The following is a 14,778-nucleotide window of genomic DNA, read 5'->3' on the forward strand; positions in this document are numbered from 1 at the left end:
GTTGCCTTCAAGGACAGCACATCTAGCCAAAGTTTCTAGCACTCCAGCCCCCAAAATGGCAGGATGGGTTTGTACATTAACTGCCAGGCTGTGGCCGACCAGCCATGGTCTCAGATGCTTCTGAGAGTGGCAATACCAAGTTTTTACCTAGTCCTCCACATGATGAAGGTACTAATTAGTGTTTTAAACATGGCAAAGAGATCTATGGAGAATAAACTTCTTAAAGTAACTATCTCACTCTGTCACTTGGGCAGTGGAAGCACAAAGCAATGTGTATAAATAAGTAAACAAGAGGGTGTTGTAAAGACGGGAATGGGATAGGTGAGACAGGGCAGCTTTTCACTGGCAGGGATCCTGCTTCCAGTTACAACTGCCATGAGGCCCCTCCCAACGTGCCACATGGTCTAAAGGGATGTCGCTATCCCTTCACTCAAACAGACCTGGCTTAGTTGAAAGAGGAAAACATTAGTGAAAAAAATGATCAAGAGACTGAGGCAAAAAGCTCTAAAAATGTGGTAAATGCTGTGGACTGCAAAAGCAGGCAGGGCACCAGAACAGCATGGCCCTCTGAGCCACTGAGACCCTTGAAAAGATTAACAGGAGCTGAGGAGCCTCAGCCCTCCTCAGGAACGCTCCCAAAGTGAATAAATACCCCTGTTTGTTTAAAGGAACCAATACAGACCACAGTACTGGATTTGCAGTCGTGCCTTTTACTCATACAGTTGCAGTGATGGAAAATAGAAGTAGTTGGCTTGCCACCAATAATGATACAGGCTGAGGGATGAAAGGATGCAACCTACAAATCCCACCACAGAAGCCACAATTTTTGTGAAGATCACATCCTTCTACAACTCTCAAGAGGCTGGTTTGTAAATATAGAGGGATATTGATAAATCTAGTGCATTTCTGAGTTCACTTTATCCTGAAATATGTACAGATTGTTTGTCGCTGCTATAGCAATGATGTTCTCGGTTGGGTGCCATGCTGTGTGCAAGATCTTCTTAGTAAAGTCCAAACTGTCAACACTGATGTCATCTTTCCTCCGTTTGCCTCCGACGCAGACCCTCCGGGGCTTGAGAATAGCTCGTGGTTTGCTGCTCTCTCGGGATGCCTCCAAGGTCACATCCCGCTTGGTGTTCCGGTCAAACATTCGGAAGAAGTTGTTATATGCACCGGTCATGATCACACTGCAGGGAGAGAGAACAAGAACAAAGGGTTAAACAGCAGCTTGTGGGAAGCTGACTAACACAACTGGCTCAGGACCGCTCTGAGCTCAGGATAAGACAGTTTCACACTGCTCTGCAGAGTGTGTGGTTTTCTCCACTGTCTTCCCCTTCCCTACTAGAGTATTCCATGAAAAGTACAGTTACCCCAAAACTCACAGGCTGAAGCATGCAGGAATGTCAGGACCATGGCATCATGAGAGTGACTTCACAAGACAATAGAAGTAATATGTCTTTAAAAGTTATTTTTAATTACCCTCCAGCTTTTTACACATTTTTAAGGATCACGTATTTCAGGCTTTTCTCCTTCCCCAGACCTTTGCCTTTTCGGACAGCTGAGATTTACCATGATTCCAGAAAAAGTCTTTAAAAACCATTTCCATGTATTTCAAACATTTCGATACAATAACAAGGTTTACTACTGAACTATACATTTGAACGAGTATTTTGAAGAAAGGTGTTTTGAAAGGTTCTGAAAAATGACACAAGAGTTTGCACAAGTAAATTCTTTCCAGAATAAACCCTTTTCCCTTCTGAGGCCATAGACCTGTAAGTCTCAACACCATTAAAATTTGTATCTACAGTGCTTCTTAGAAATAAATACACTGATAACCAGGATTCTGTCATTTCTTCTATGGCGTTTGAATGAAGCTTCAAGTCAGGATATATTTCTGGGTCTGGGAGAAAGGGACAGAAAACATCCCTCAATCTGTATAAAAATTACCCCATTAATCAGCTTGTAGTTTGAAATAATGGATTGCCAGTTGCTTCATTCCCCCAGTCCCTAGGGGAGGATATTTTGTCACTAACTTTAATGAATTCAGGATTTCATCCATTGCCCCCAGGTTATTAGATTAGCATAATCATGGGTTTCAGAGCCTTGCTTGAAAGCTCATTCCTTGTGAACTTTTTCCATATGCAAACTCTCCTGTCTCCGCCCCAAATAGGGAGTTTTTTTCCGAATTTCCGTTCTGGAAGCAGGCATCCACCCCGAACAGTCAGGTCTCCACAGGAAAAGCTGCACGGTTCTAAGACTCAGGCAACCAGGAACTATTTGCCTTTCTAGTACAGCCCAACAGAGCATATTTCACCTGCTTCACATTTAATAAACTAAAATCCATCTCAAATGACAGTTGCATTAGCGCTTTGCTGTTGTTTCCCACTTGGGGGGAAGCTGTGCCAAGCAGCACACTGGCCAGCAAAGCACAGCATATGCAACCATGGAAGAATTCAAAGGCATAAACTATACTCTCCACCATACAGATGCTCACAAGCTGATTAGATTAGATGCTCCTGGATACAGGAGCTGTCTTACACTATGTGCACAGCCTCCAGCCAGTGTTGTCTTGATCTCATTTGGGGCCATTAGGAGCTACTGTAATAGAAATGAATAATACACTGAAAATGGCAGAAATGGGAGCTGTGCAGCTAACTGCTCTTACCCTACAGCTACTGACTGACAGCATCTCCGCTCACTTCAGAGCCACTGCGGGGTAACTAGAGCGGGTGAGCTGGATTTGTACACTGTGAATCACTAGCAGGACTGCCAGCTCCATCCTGCTTCCACGTTTGCTGATGGCATACTGGGGTGTGATGACAGCTGATTCCACACTGAGCTTTTTATAGCTCCTGAAGCGCTAAAGGAGACTGCTGCAAATCAGAAAGGTGTAGCACAGAGACACAGCACACACTGCCCTCAGCAACAGCTCGCCTCCAGCCTTCATCCTGTTGGGAGGCTGCTTTCCTGAGGTCTCCAGGCAGCACACCTCTGGCTGCCCTGCTGCTCAGTTTAGGGATGAGCAACAGAGACACTTGGCCATGTGTAGCTGCAGACAGCCTTTGGGTTGTGTGCAGTGAGGTTTCCCTTACCTTCACCCACAAAGGCTTGGCACAATCCCGCTTAGCAAGGCACAAGTTAACAACCCCACAAGCAAAAAAACCAAGAGTCAGTGTGTCAGCTTGATAAAACATGTCCCAGAAGCTGCAGAAAGCCTATTGATCAAGATTAGTGCCCATTTCAGAAACTGAATCAACAGCAGTAAATCTGATGTTTCACTCCTTCCAAATCACCGTGTCTTGTCATTTATAGCTCCTGCTGTAATGGTTATTCACAACATGAAAAAGCTGTGGCTATTTCATATCTCAGCGCTAACATACACAGTTTGTGATGCAAACAGCCCAGCTCAGCACTGTGGGCTTTATCCCCCAGGCAAAATTTGGAATCAGGTTCATAACACTGAGGCACTGTGGGCCATGGGCTGCAGAGCTGTGTTCTAGGGCAGTAGGGAGCATCCCTCCTGATGAAGGCAGGAACTGTCAGGGGAGCAGTGTTCATGCAGGCAGAGTACCAGTGCACCCAATGCACAGGGCGGTATTTGTCAAGAATCTTGTTTTAGGAGGTTTTGCTTGCAGTAAAACTGCCTTTACAGTCCATTTGCTTTTTAATTTCTTGAACACTCGCATCTTCTTAAAAGTCTGCTTTCTCCAGCTGGATTTACTGCAGTTATTTTTTTTAACATATGTAGATGACTACTTTCCATGCTGGCCCTGTTTTTCTGCAGTTTAATGGCTCAGTAAAAAATAGCATTATGTAAATGAGAAAGTGCCCATTCTTGTTCAAGGTCACAAACACAGATGGATTATAACCTTACCTGCTGCTTGAAATAACAATAAAAGAGAACGAGAACTAGGTGTAAGCCTGCAATTTATTCCCGTGCAGGAAAATATAATGTACAATAATGAAATGTATGCAATAAGAAGAATTTTATATACATACATATATTAGAATAAAAAATGTAGCTGAGTACAGGAAGAGTGTGCTCCGTATTTCCAGACCCTGCTCTGCATAGCATTGTTATGACAAGTGCTTGCACAAAACCCTTGCAAGTGAGGCTGGTTCAAGAAAGCAAACAAAGCCTCTCACCCAGAATGTCCCACACTGATTCACAGGTGTTAAGGAAGCAGCCCGGAAAAGCTCTACCTAATTACCTTTACTTCTATTTGTAAAACATGTTTAAAGTTGTGCTACCCGTGGTCAGAGGCACATAATCTCAGCTGTGCAGGAGTGTTTAGGACACAGAACACACTCCAGTGCACGCTGAGGAGCAGCACACGGATAGCTCAGGCTGGAGCAAAGCTGCATCAGGATGTGCCCAGCTCAAACCACCAGAGCTACAGGCAGCACGGTTAAAATATAGTAACTTTTAAAGAGGCAAGAAAAGCAAAAAAAGCAGGAAAAAAACCAAGGGGCAGTGACATGGCTACTGCTGCTACACTTCACACACTGACAGCCTAGCCAGTGCTCTGGAAGCAGCAGCAACGCCGCTCATCTGCAGGGTCCCAAGGGCACACAAGTCCCTGCTGGATGTTCTGCACTGCCCCACCAGAGGAACATGTTTTCCTCTTGGCATGGTGCTGCTCTGCACAGCACACTGAGTGCTCTGTGCTCCCCCTTTCAGAACACATCCAAGCAAGCTCTGAGGGCTCCTGGCAATGCTTTGAGTATGAGTGTTTAGAGTGACAACACAAACACAACTAACTCATCCAGCCTGCACTGACACTGGGGTGTTCTTGCTTATTAATGATGCAATCTGAGCCATCTCACTGCCACCAAACCTCAGTCCTCATGTGGGGTTGCTATGGCCCAAAGTCTTCCCCTTTCTTGTGAAAAATGTACTCTTACAGGAGGTAAAAGCAGGAGAAGGAAACCCCAGTGCAGACCAATCCTATTTTTATCAATTGACTTTTCCTCTTACTCCCTCTGTAGTCACCATTCTGTTCTTTTTTTCTCTTTCATCTCCTCCAATTCTGGCTCTGCCCTTTACCACACTTTCCAGGTAGGTTTTCCTTCTCCTTCCCATCTTTCTTCCCTCCTCCTTTTCCACTTCCCTCTATCCTGCTCTAAACTTTTTTAAAAATACCTTATCTGCCTCACTCTCTCCTGCTATAGAAGTATCCTCCTTAACTTCATCCTCTGTTCCCTGCTCTGTCCTGTCTCTTCCACTTCACTTTGTCATTTCCCCTTCTCTGTTTCTCCCCCCTACCCCCCAGTCTCTTCATTTTACTTTTGGAGGTGTCACTGCCTAACCTCTCTTTGGAATCTCCCACTACTTCCAGCCTTGATTACTCTCACATGATTACTCTCACACACAACTTGCACAGCTCTCCAGGGTTTGGGGCTTCCATCCTTTCATCCTTCAGCCTTCATCCAGATGAAGGAAGGAGAAATGAGCTGGTGGGAGGGTCTCCTTTCTCATCACATACAAACCACTGGCAGGGATTTGGTAGTGCAGGTTGTGGCACCAGAGATGTCGGGATGCTGGGAGATCTGCAAGGCTGGGCTGGCCATATAGCAGCTTACCATGGGATGCAGGGAAGGGAAAGCACTGCTGGTTGTCTCTTTTGCAGAATTGTTATTCTTGCCAAGGGCTGTAAAAAATGGGTTTGCACGCACCCATGTGTGCAATCTGCTTTACAGCTGGGCAATCACAGCACAGGCCTTGGTGGCCTTTTGGCGAATTCCCTACTTCACCACCCTTAAGGGCATCTGAATAGGATTAGATCATTTGTACTAAACTGCAATGAGATCTTCCGCAGTATTTTGGGGGCATTGAGATTTCATCAAACACAGTCACTAAGAACTGGCATATCTCTGTCTTTCTAGTATCTGTTATTCCCATGCTTTGCTCACAGTTCTTTATTGCAAGCCAAGCTCTTAAATATCATCTCTGCTTCACACAACAGTTCTTATCAAAATTGCTTCATTCAGCTGCCTTCTGGGATGTCGGGGTTTGCCCTTAAGCTCTAGGAGTACCAGCTGGAACTAGGGCTTACTTAAAAACCAAACCATACTCATTTCACATTGTTTTGTGTAGGTTTTGGTGTAGTTTTTTTAAAGACTTTTTTTTATAATGAGTTTTTGGGCTAACTGTGGCCCAGATTAGACTTCCTGGACACACAGACATTTTTATTCATCTTTGGATTTCCATTGTCTAGAGAAATAGCTCACCTCCTTCACTGTTGCTCAGGACAGCACAGAAGCCATAGGATGGTTTGACAGGACTAACACTGGGCGAGGCTTCAAGGACTGGTACACACTAGGTTTAAGGGTGACAGGAAAAGAAAAGCAGCCCAGCTAACCTGCCCCTCACTGCAAATGTGGCAGCAGAACAATTCTGCCCGAGGCAAGAGTGGCAGAACACCAAATCCAAGCAGGTGTGAGGGGAAGAGACTCAGAAAACAGCTTCCACCAGAGCCTGCCTCCAGACTTGCAAATCACTGCAAAGATGACCCTCAAAGCACCCAGCATGAAAAGGGACTATTTCTTTGACTCAGAACTGTCTCCCCGATCATATTTTGAGACCCTAAATTTGCAAGATTTCACTACCAAGTGTACCAGATGTGCAGAACAGCACATCTGCAGTCTCCGGGGACTGACTTGCAAGCTCCACCGTATCTGGTTTCTTGACAAGTTGACCTTATGAGAAGAAAGGATTGGTTCCAGGTAAACTCTTCAAAAACATTTTTCACAGCAATGTAAAATTAGATTTCTTACAACAAAGGGAAAGGAGGAAGCACTGCTGCGAACAGTGCTATCATGCTGGGAAATTTTCCTTTACACTGCACTGTATGAAGCTACTGAGTCCCCAGCACAAAGAACAAACTGTAAACCACCTGGGGACCATGCTGGTGGAAAACCTTGACACACTGGATTCAGGGTTGTGGCACTGTGGTACAGCTGGCTGGTATAAGACTAGGAGTCAGAACAGGGGATCCCCAAGTCCTTCCAAGCTAATATTTGACATGCCGAGGTTCAAGAACAGAATGATGTCTTCCAGCTCTCCAGCATGGAGCATGCTGCCAGACAGGAATAGACTGTTAACATCTCATCCACTGGGACCTCCCAATTCCGCCTGATTAGAGTGAAGGCTGATGGATATTCTGTGGAATGAATGACAGTTCAGTAGGAAAGGACTGACTGAACAGTTGTATGTGACTTCACTCATCTGCTCACAGCCTATCACTTATCATGATAGTATTCAGAAGTCTCCCTGGAAGGGTTCCTATACACTCACTGACATGAAGTCTTAAAAAACCCAGAATAGTAATTAAGGTATTTACCATGTAGAATTACTACGTTATTTTTATCTTTTACTGGCTCTTCAATCACTAACAGCTGCAAAAGTGCTAAATTTTGAGGTAAGTCTGAAATAACAAAATTAATTTGGTTGACAGTGGGAAGAAAACAGTGTCTTGCAGGTCATTATTAAAAGATTTGTCTATGGAAGTGAATGGAAGAACTAAATTACATCGCTGTATAAATAGAGCTCACATATTCTACATAGTCATGTAATGATGTATATACAATAAAGATGGCATGATTTTAGTGTAATATACTCAGTTAAAGATAATATGTGCTCATCTGCTTGAATTAGTGTAAGACCCCTGCTTGACTCCCCCCCGACCACTGTTGTTGCCAAAGTACATAGTGATTAATGTGCCCTTCAGCAAATGAGATCGCCTCTGTCTGATTGTATTAGTTCCTGTTCATTGGAGTAACTGAGCATCAATCACGTTCTAATCAGAGCTCACGTACATTGATTTTTTTTGTAAACAGCCTCACCATCAGGTTCTATTATAGTCTAGATTAACTTCTTAGTAATGACAGAAGAAAATCAAGGATTCTCACCTAAATGATAAACATGCTTTCGCTTTTAACCGAGCAATCCTGTCTTACTCTACTTTAAATTGTCATTGTAGCTTTAAAGCCTCCAAAAGATAAAATTAACATGTTTAGAGCTGCAGTTGTTAGTTATGTATATATATGTATACACATATATATGTGCAGTTTATTGTCATGTACTGCAGCATCTCTTAAGAGTACCATTTTTAGTAAGTATTGCTTACCCTTAGCAGCAGTTCTTTTAAGAAAATATACACACCAAGAGGATCAAATTGAGTGACCCTGCTGTCCAAATTAACTGTTCTTTAAGAGTTACTGGTACCCAAATATAATTTAACATCCACCAAAAAAAAAAAATCCTTGTAGTGTGTACCAAAACAATACTTGTCATACACAGAGGCAAGAAGCTTAGATGTTCATCGAAAGACTAACATCAGTGCTGATGTATTTGACTCTTAGAAAGCAACAACTAAATTAAAGAGAACCCTTGTCTTTTGTCAAATGTTGCCAGCTACTCTACTCAACAGTTTCTTACAATCAAGAGCAGTGTATTGTGTTCAGTGACGGATTTGGTAATTGTGCACGACTAACAACACGTCAGTGTCTTGGCAGTACAATAAATGAAGTCCTCACAATCTAATGTTCCCACTTAATAATTACTCACTGCATTGATCTTTCTGATCTGTCAAGTAGGAACAAAAATATTACACTCACTTTAAATCCTTATATTGAATAATACTTCTATTATTACCAGGCAACTATCCAGAGACAGGTCTTACAGCACTAATGAGGATGGCAGCACTTCATTTGATTACAGGAGACACTGGGCCTGGGAACAAGTGACCATCCTCTACAATGCACAGGGAATTCCCATCAAGGATAAGCAAAGTGGTTTGAAAGGACGTGAAAATCCCTGAATTTTGGGGGCTTTAAGGCTTTGAAGTTTCACAATATCTAAATGATTTGATTGTGCTGTTCTGTGCCAGATTTAGGCAGGGAACAGCACTGCCCATATTTCCAATAAATGCTTTAATTTTGATATTTCTAGTAGGATCAAATTCAAGCAGTAACCAGCCTGCTGAGACAGCCCTCTGCGAGAACACCCATTCATGCATGAGTTTGGGAGGTTCAGAGAAAAGCCTCCAAACATAAAACTTCTGTGGGTCATTCCCTCTTCCTGTCCATATCAAAACCATCTGTGCAACAACAGCTGGTGCCCAAGTTGCAGTCATAGCAATCTGGGAAGTATTTTGCCCAGTGTGGTCTACCTAAGTCATTTAAAATGACCAACAGTTTGTATCACAGGGGATACTCAATGCTGAGTTAATCCTTGCCAGAAAACACACTACCCTGGCATGGAGACAATAGAGATAATGGAAATACATCATTTCATTTGCATAATAAATGATACAAGGTACAAGTTTATTTCTTAGTAAAAAAGAGAGAGGGAGAAGGACTTTTGACAAGGGCAGGTAGTGACAGGACTAGAGGGAATGGCTTTAAGATGAAAGAGGGTAGATTTAGATTAGATATTAGGAAGAAGTTCTTTACTGTGAGGATAGTGAGACACTGGCACAAGTTGCCCAGAGCTAAGCTGTGCCCCATCCCTGGCAGTGTTCAAGGCCAGGCTGGATGGGGCTTTGAGCAACCTGGTCTAGTGGAAGGTGTCCCTGCCCATGGCAGGGGAGTTGGAACTAGATGAGCTCTAAGGTCTCTTCCAACCCAAACCAGTCTATGATTCTATAAATATAGAATCTCTCCACTGAGCAGGTGCAGAAGCTGAGCAAAGGAAAGAAGTATAAAGGGAAGATGCCCCTTACACAGGGTACAGTATTATACTTTGTCTGCATTTGTGGAACGCAGGACTGGAAGAGACCTTGTTCTGCACTTTCAAGTTCAGACACTTGTCATTTTAAGCAATGTCTCATATAACTGCTTTCACAAATTTCCTGAGCACCATCATTGAAACAATTGTGCTTCTTACAACTCTACTACTCAGGACTGGAAGACTGTTCCACACTGTCACTGTCCAGATAGGTACGAACTACCTCTGATTTCTAGGCTATAATTACCTGTTCTGTAGCTATTTACTGTTGTGTCATTCAAATTTATCTTAGCTAGATCCTCTTCCTCCCTATGTATACCTCCTTGACATACCTACTAGAAGAAAGGATAATCTTCTCTTTTGCTAAGCTGATCAAACTCCTGCCCTCTCCTCTCTTTAGAGCAGCTATCCATTTGCCCGATTAGTTCCTCCACCTTGGAGATGAGGGACACAAAAGTGTAACTGCAGTCCAAAGGTCTTTGAATAAGACCATAACATGTCGCTCTCCTTCTCTGCTGGATATCCCAGCCTTGCCCATTCAAGGATCATATGTGCCTTTTTCACAGCTGCCCTGCACTCTGTTTCATAATCCTTGCCCAGTTCAGGGGGGTAGGCCTGCTACAAATACAATGAGATGAACTGGTTTTCCCATTTCCAAATGAGAGGCTAAGTGAGCTAAAGGCACAGTTCCAGGCCCTCAGCAAGTGCCAAACCTTTGCCTCTTGGCTTCTAGCATTGCTGAGCCAGGAGTCACTGTGTGCCATTCAAAACTGGCTCCTGTGCTCTTTCACATGCATTTTGTAGACTGCTAATCCCTTCCACAGCCACCTAGCATATGAATGCCTCTGTGAGTTGTTTCCAACTGATAACATGAAGGTTTGTGTTTTCTTTTAACTAAAACCCTCACCTTGCATTATACTCTTGGATTTCATCCATTTTTATTACCCCATTCCTCTTGGCTACTCAGTTCTTCTTATACAATAGTCCTACTCTCCAAAGTACTGACATCATTTGCTAACATTATGGCATTACTGCACTACATCCTCGCTCTTGCTATGCCAATACTTCTCATTAAAATACTCAACAAGGTATTATGTCCAAGACAAAACCAAGGGGCTCTCCTTCAGTGCACAGGGAAAGGGACTGCTCTGGTGGAGGAGGGTATCAGAAAAAAACCTGTCATTTGGCAGCAGTTTGCAGAGAACCAGTGGGTGCTTGTGGCTGCCTTTCCTTACTCCCCATTTCCAGTAAATGAGCTGAATTTCTGAAGCAGCTCATGTGTAAATACAGGATCACAGAAGCTTCCTTAGTGTGTTGGTGGTGATGTGTGAGTTAGCAATATTCTTTTAACTTTTGCAGCCCACTTATGATTTTGGTGAAAACAGACAGAACTGGAAGGGTTTCTTCCCCCTAAGGCATGAGCCAAGACTAACAAGGTATACATCATGTCTAAGGAGGTTGGAGATACAATCCTACCAATATCCAAACACCTTTTATCAACCTGCACCTGTGAAGATGCAAACTGATGTGGAAATAAACATGTATAACACTTTACTTTCTGACTCTTCCCCATTACATGGACAATCTTTTGCTAAATGAAGACAGTGATGGACATAAAGATTACCTGTCTGATCCATTCCATGCACATTCAAACTTGTCAAAGATGCAGTCATTTTCATAGAGGGAACACAACTTGCTCCTAAGGTAATCATGGACCTGTTTCAAAGAAAATAGCTGTTGTTATTCTTGGAATAAAACTAAATATAAAACTCCATAACCAGCCCCCCACTCTCTGATTTATCTCCCATGTTCACTTTCCAAATATGCTGCACAGATTGGTAGCCTTGCAGAAGATGCTGTGTTTAAACCCTAAAGAAGCTACCTGTACTTTTCCACAACCCAATTAATCTGGTGCTACAGAATTATCGTTGCAGAAAGGCATGAAGCATACCTCCCTCAGCAGGCTGCAGACCACCCCTCTTCAACATATTTACTTCCTGCTTGGGTGATTTTCTCAGTGCTAGCCTAATTCCCAAAGACATTTCACCAGCTGATACCCTAGATGTGCTAATTAATGTGCAAGAAATCTAATTTAAATAGTAACAAAAATGTCATATTCCAAGATAAGCAGACTCTCACTTGAGGCAGAAAGATCTTGGTTCTCTTAAAAGAACCTGTATGTATGGTATTACCTATATTTGGGTAAGCCAAATACAGTATATGGTTGTAGTTGCACAAGCTGCAAATTAGAACACTAATTTAGCCCAACTGGGCTGAGACTTGCCTGAGACTTAAAAACGACATTGTAAATTCTCACTTATATACTTAAAAAGTGAGACTAAGCAGCAGAAGACCTCTCCTCTGGGCCACACATCTCTGCTGAACAAGAGTTATCATAAAGAGACATATCTCATGCGAACTGTTACAGTCCTTTGCTGAATTTGATTAGTTTCCCTTCTGGATGATTGGTTTCATTCCACAAGGAAATAATGAGCTAGAAAATCCCTGCCTAGATGAATTTACTAATGCATTTTCACTCCTGATGCTTTCTTCTAGCTGTTGTAGAAATTGTAAAACAAAGACCTGTGGATGGCCTCTCAGAGCTCACACACTGATCCCATAGCCAAGGGGCATAATTTAGCTCTGACATACAGAGGTATTGGTTCTTTCAAGTCCAGGGAGACTGTTCCTGCTCATGGATGCTCAGTATCCTTCTCTGGCTTGAGGGCATAAACATTTCTTCTAGTAGGATAGCTTCTATCAGACCAGATAAGAGACAATGACCTTTCTCTTACATTTTCTTTAACCCATTTTCAATAGCCAAATTGTACAGTATCCTAATATTTGTCATATGAGGTTATTAAGGATTAGAAATTTTAGTTATGGATCAATTTTCATTAATAGATGAGTGAACACTGACTTGTATATGAACAGGTGTCTTACACAGCAATAACAGGAAAGTGGCAGATGCAGAGAATACATTTCACAATTAAATGCATTTACCCCCGTGGTGAATAATAGGTCAGAACACTTCTAGTAGTTTCTTGCACCCTCTGTAACTAAATCCTTTCATTTTATCTTTACTTCAAGCCTTTTTATGTTAGCAGTATAACTTCCTTTATCTTTTTAGTGAGCTCCCAACCCTTGGAAGTAATAGAAAAGTTGGGTAAGGCAGAAGGAAGTAGTTGCATTTGCCTCACTGATTGTCATTTCTAGGTCTTCCTCTTGTTACAAATTCCAGCAGCCATCTGGCATGACCACTGTCACGTATACACCCTTTGGAAAGTGCGTCCAAATCCACAGCTTGGAGCTATGCCTTTCTATCACTCTGTCAAAAAGCATTTTGCAGTTCCTCCTTCAGATTCCTTACTGATCTCTTCAAGGTCTCAGGTCCTTTTTGTTGATTGCCTGCAAACTTGCACTCCTGCCTTGGACAACCAGCTTCCTCTTCATGTGCACCCTACAATTATCGTATTTGAACACATTTAGACTCTCAGAGTGACTATGAAAAACTAACTGGAAGAAACAAATTCTCTCCTTGTATGCATGTTCATCTGCCACCACCAACTGAGGGTAAAATCAGATTTGCCTTGTCTGTTACATATAGCTCTTACCACATATTAACAGTACTTGAATGCAAACCAAATTCACTCCTGATTACAATAGACACTCTCCTTTTCTTCACTGCCCAGTTTTAGGTCAGACCTTCATAGAATTATCTAGTAATTCTGTGCTGCAAACTGAGGGAGCAACATGACTACACAGGGAGCTATTTCACTGGAACTGAATAGTCACAATCAGAAATTGCACCGGTGTGACACATTAGTCCAAATCCCTATGCAACAGACCCTGCCAAAAGTGGATCAAGCTATTATCAGCTATGAACAAGTTCACCTTTGGCTATTGCTGGTATGGTTCTGCTGGGGTGACTGACCGGGCAGCATCAGAAGAGTATCCTGTTAGGCAGGACTGCCTTGCAACGTTCAAGCACTGGCCATTCCACTGTACTGCTCTTTTAGTGCTGTCCAGTGCATCATACACTGCCCTTTTTGCTTTTATGTGAAGCATAAACAGGAGAAAATCATATTGAATCACTGTCAGCAGATACCTGTTTCAGCAAGGCTGCAACAGCTGCTCTGTGCAATAGCATTGATGGTAAGCAAAAGAACTTGCATGAGGAATATGGTTTTGTTTTTTTTGGTGTTACTAAGACTGTAACCTGATAATAAAGCAGTATAGTTATAGATTGCTTTCTTACAACCCATAGGGGAGATCTCCTGTTGTGACCCTCTTCATGAGTCTCACAGCTAGACAACATCTAAGTGGCTACCATGCAGTGGATGAAATGAGAAATTCAATCTTTTAATAAATACCTTTTACTCTTTTAATGATATACATGTCATTATAATTATGTGCACACATAACTGAAAATGTTTGCTTTATCTGTTGCCTTCGGGTGATCTGCCACAACAAACTTTCAGAGAGATTTCCAAGTTTATACATGAGATTTAGGTATGTGTGAGAGAGATACCACTAAGACAAATTATTTTAAAGAGTACTTCATACCCCTTTTGCTTAAGAACAGAATTCTCTGCTCTCTGCAGCTGAAAACCATGAAAGGCTGCCCAGAGCAGTTGGACTGTGTGAATCCTATGGAGTCCTGTGCTACTGGCTTCCAAAGGCCCATGAGTCCCAGATTCTTCTTTCATCCACTGTAATGCTCAGCAATGCATCTGTATAGTCTTTACAAGGCATTGGATAAATACTTGAAAATGAAAGGCAACCCATAGGCTGAAGTAAGGCAGCAAGAACACTTATATTTGCAGGGGTTTTGCTGTTGCTGGTCTTTTTTTCCTATAAGCTTCTGATTGCAATAATTAGTACTGAAAATTTTTCATTTAATTCATTTTTCCTATCTCAAAATGGAGAAATAGAACTTTCTAATTATCACCACTGCTGGGTGTCGGACTGATTTAAACGCGGCCAGCTTGTTTCACAGTTACCTACATGAGGAAATAAAACCAGATGTCAGTCAAGACAAACAGGTT

The 14,778-nt window shown here is 42.5% G+C and overlaps 1 protein-coding gene across 1 annotated transcript in view; it reads right to left on the reverse strand.

Moving 5' to 3' along the window:
* Window positions 1-690: 690 nt before the first annotated feature.
* The window catches only part of PPP2R2C (protein phosphatase 2, regulatory subunit B, gamma), a gene marked incomplete at its 5' end in the record, with an annotated part of 64,518 nt that continues 50,430 nt past the window's right edge, over window positions 691-14,778 (reverse strand). The window contains 2 exons of the mRNA XM_010024785.1: window positions 691-1,187; window positions 11,355-11,446. Of these exons, the coding sequence (XP_010023087.1) occupies window positions 896-1,187; window positions 11,355-11,446 (384 nt within the window). The remainder of the gene's footprint in view (window positions 1,188-11,354; window positions 11,447-14,778) is intronic.

The sequence above is a fragment of the Nestor notabilis genome, unplaced genomic scaffold (assembly GCF_000696875.1).
Source record: "Nestor notabilis isolate BGI_N333 unplaced genomic scaffold, ASM69687v1 scaffold6122, whole genome shotgun sequence".
In the NCBI taxonomy this organism is placed as follows: Eukaryota; Metazoa; Chordata; class Aves; order Psittaciformes; family Psittacidae; genus Nestor; species Nestor notabilis.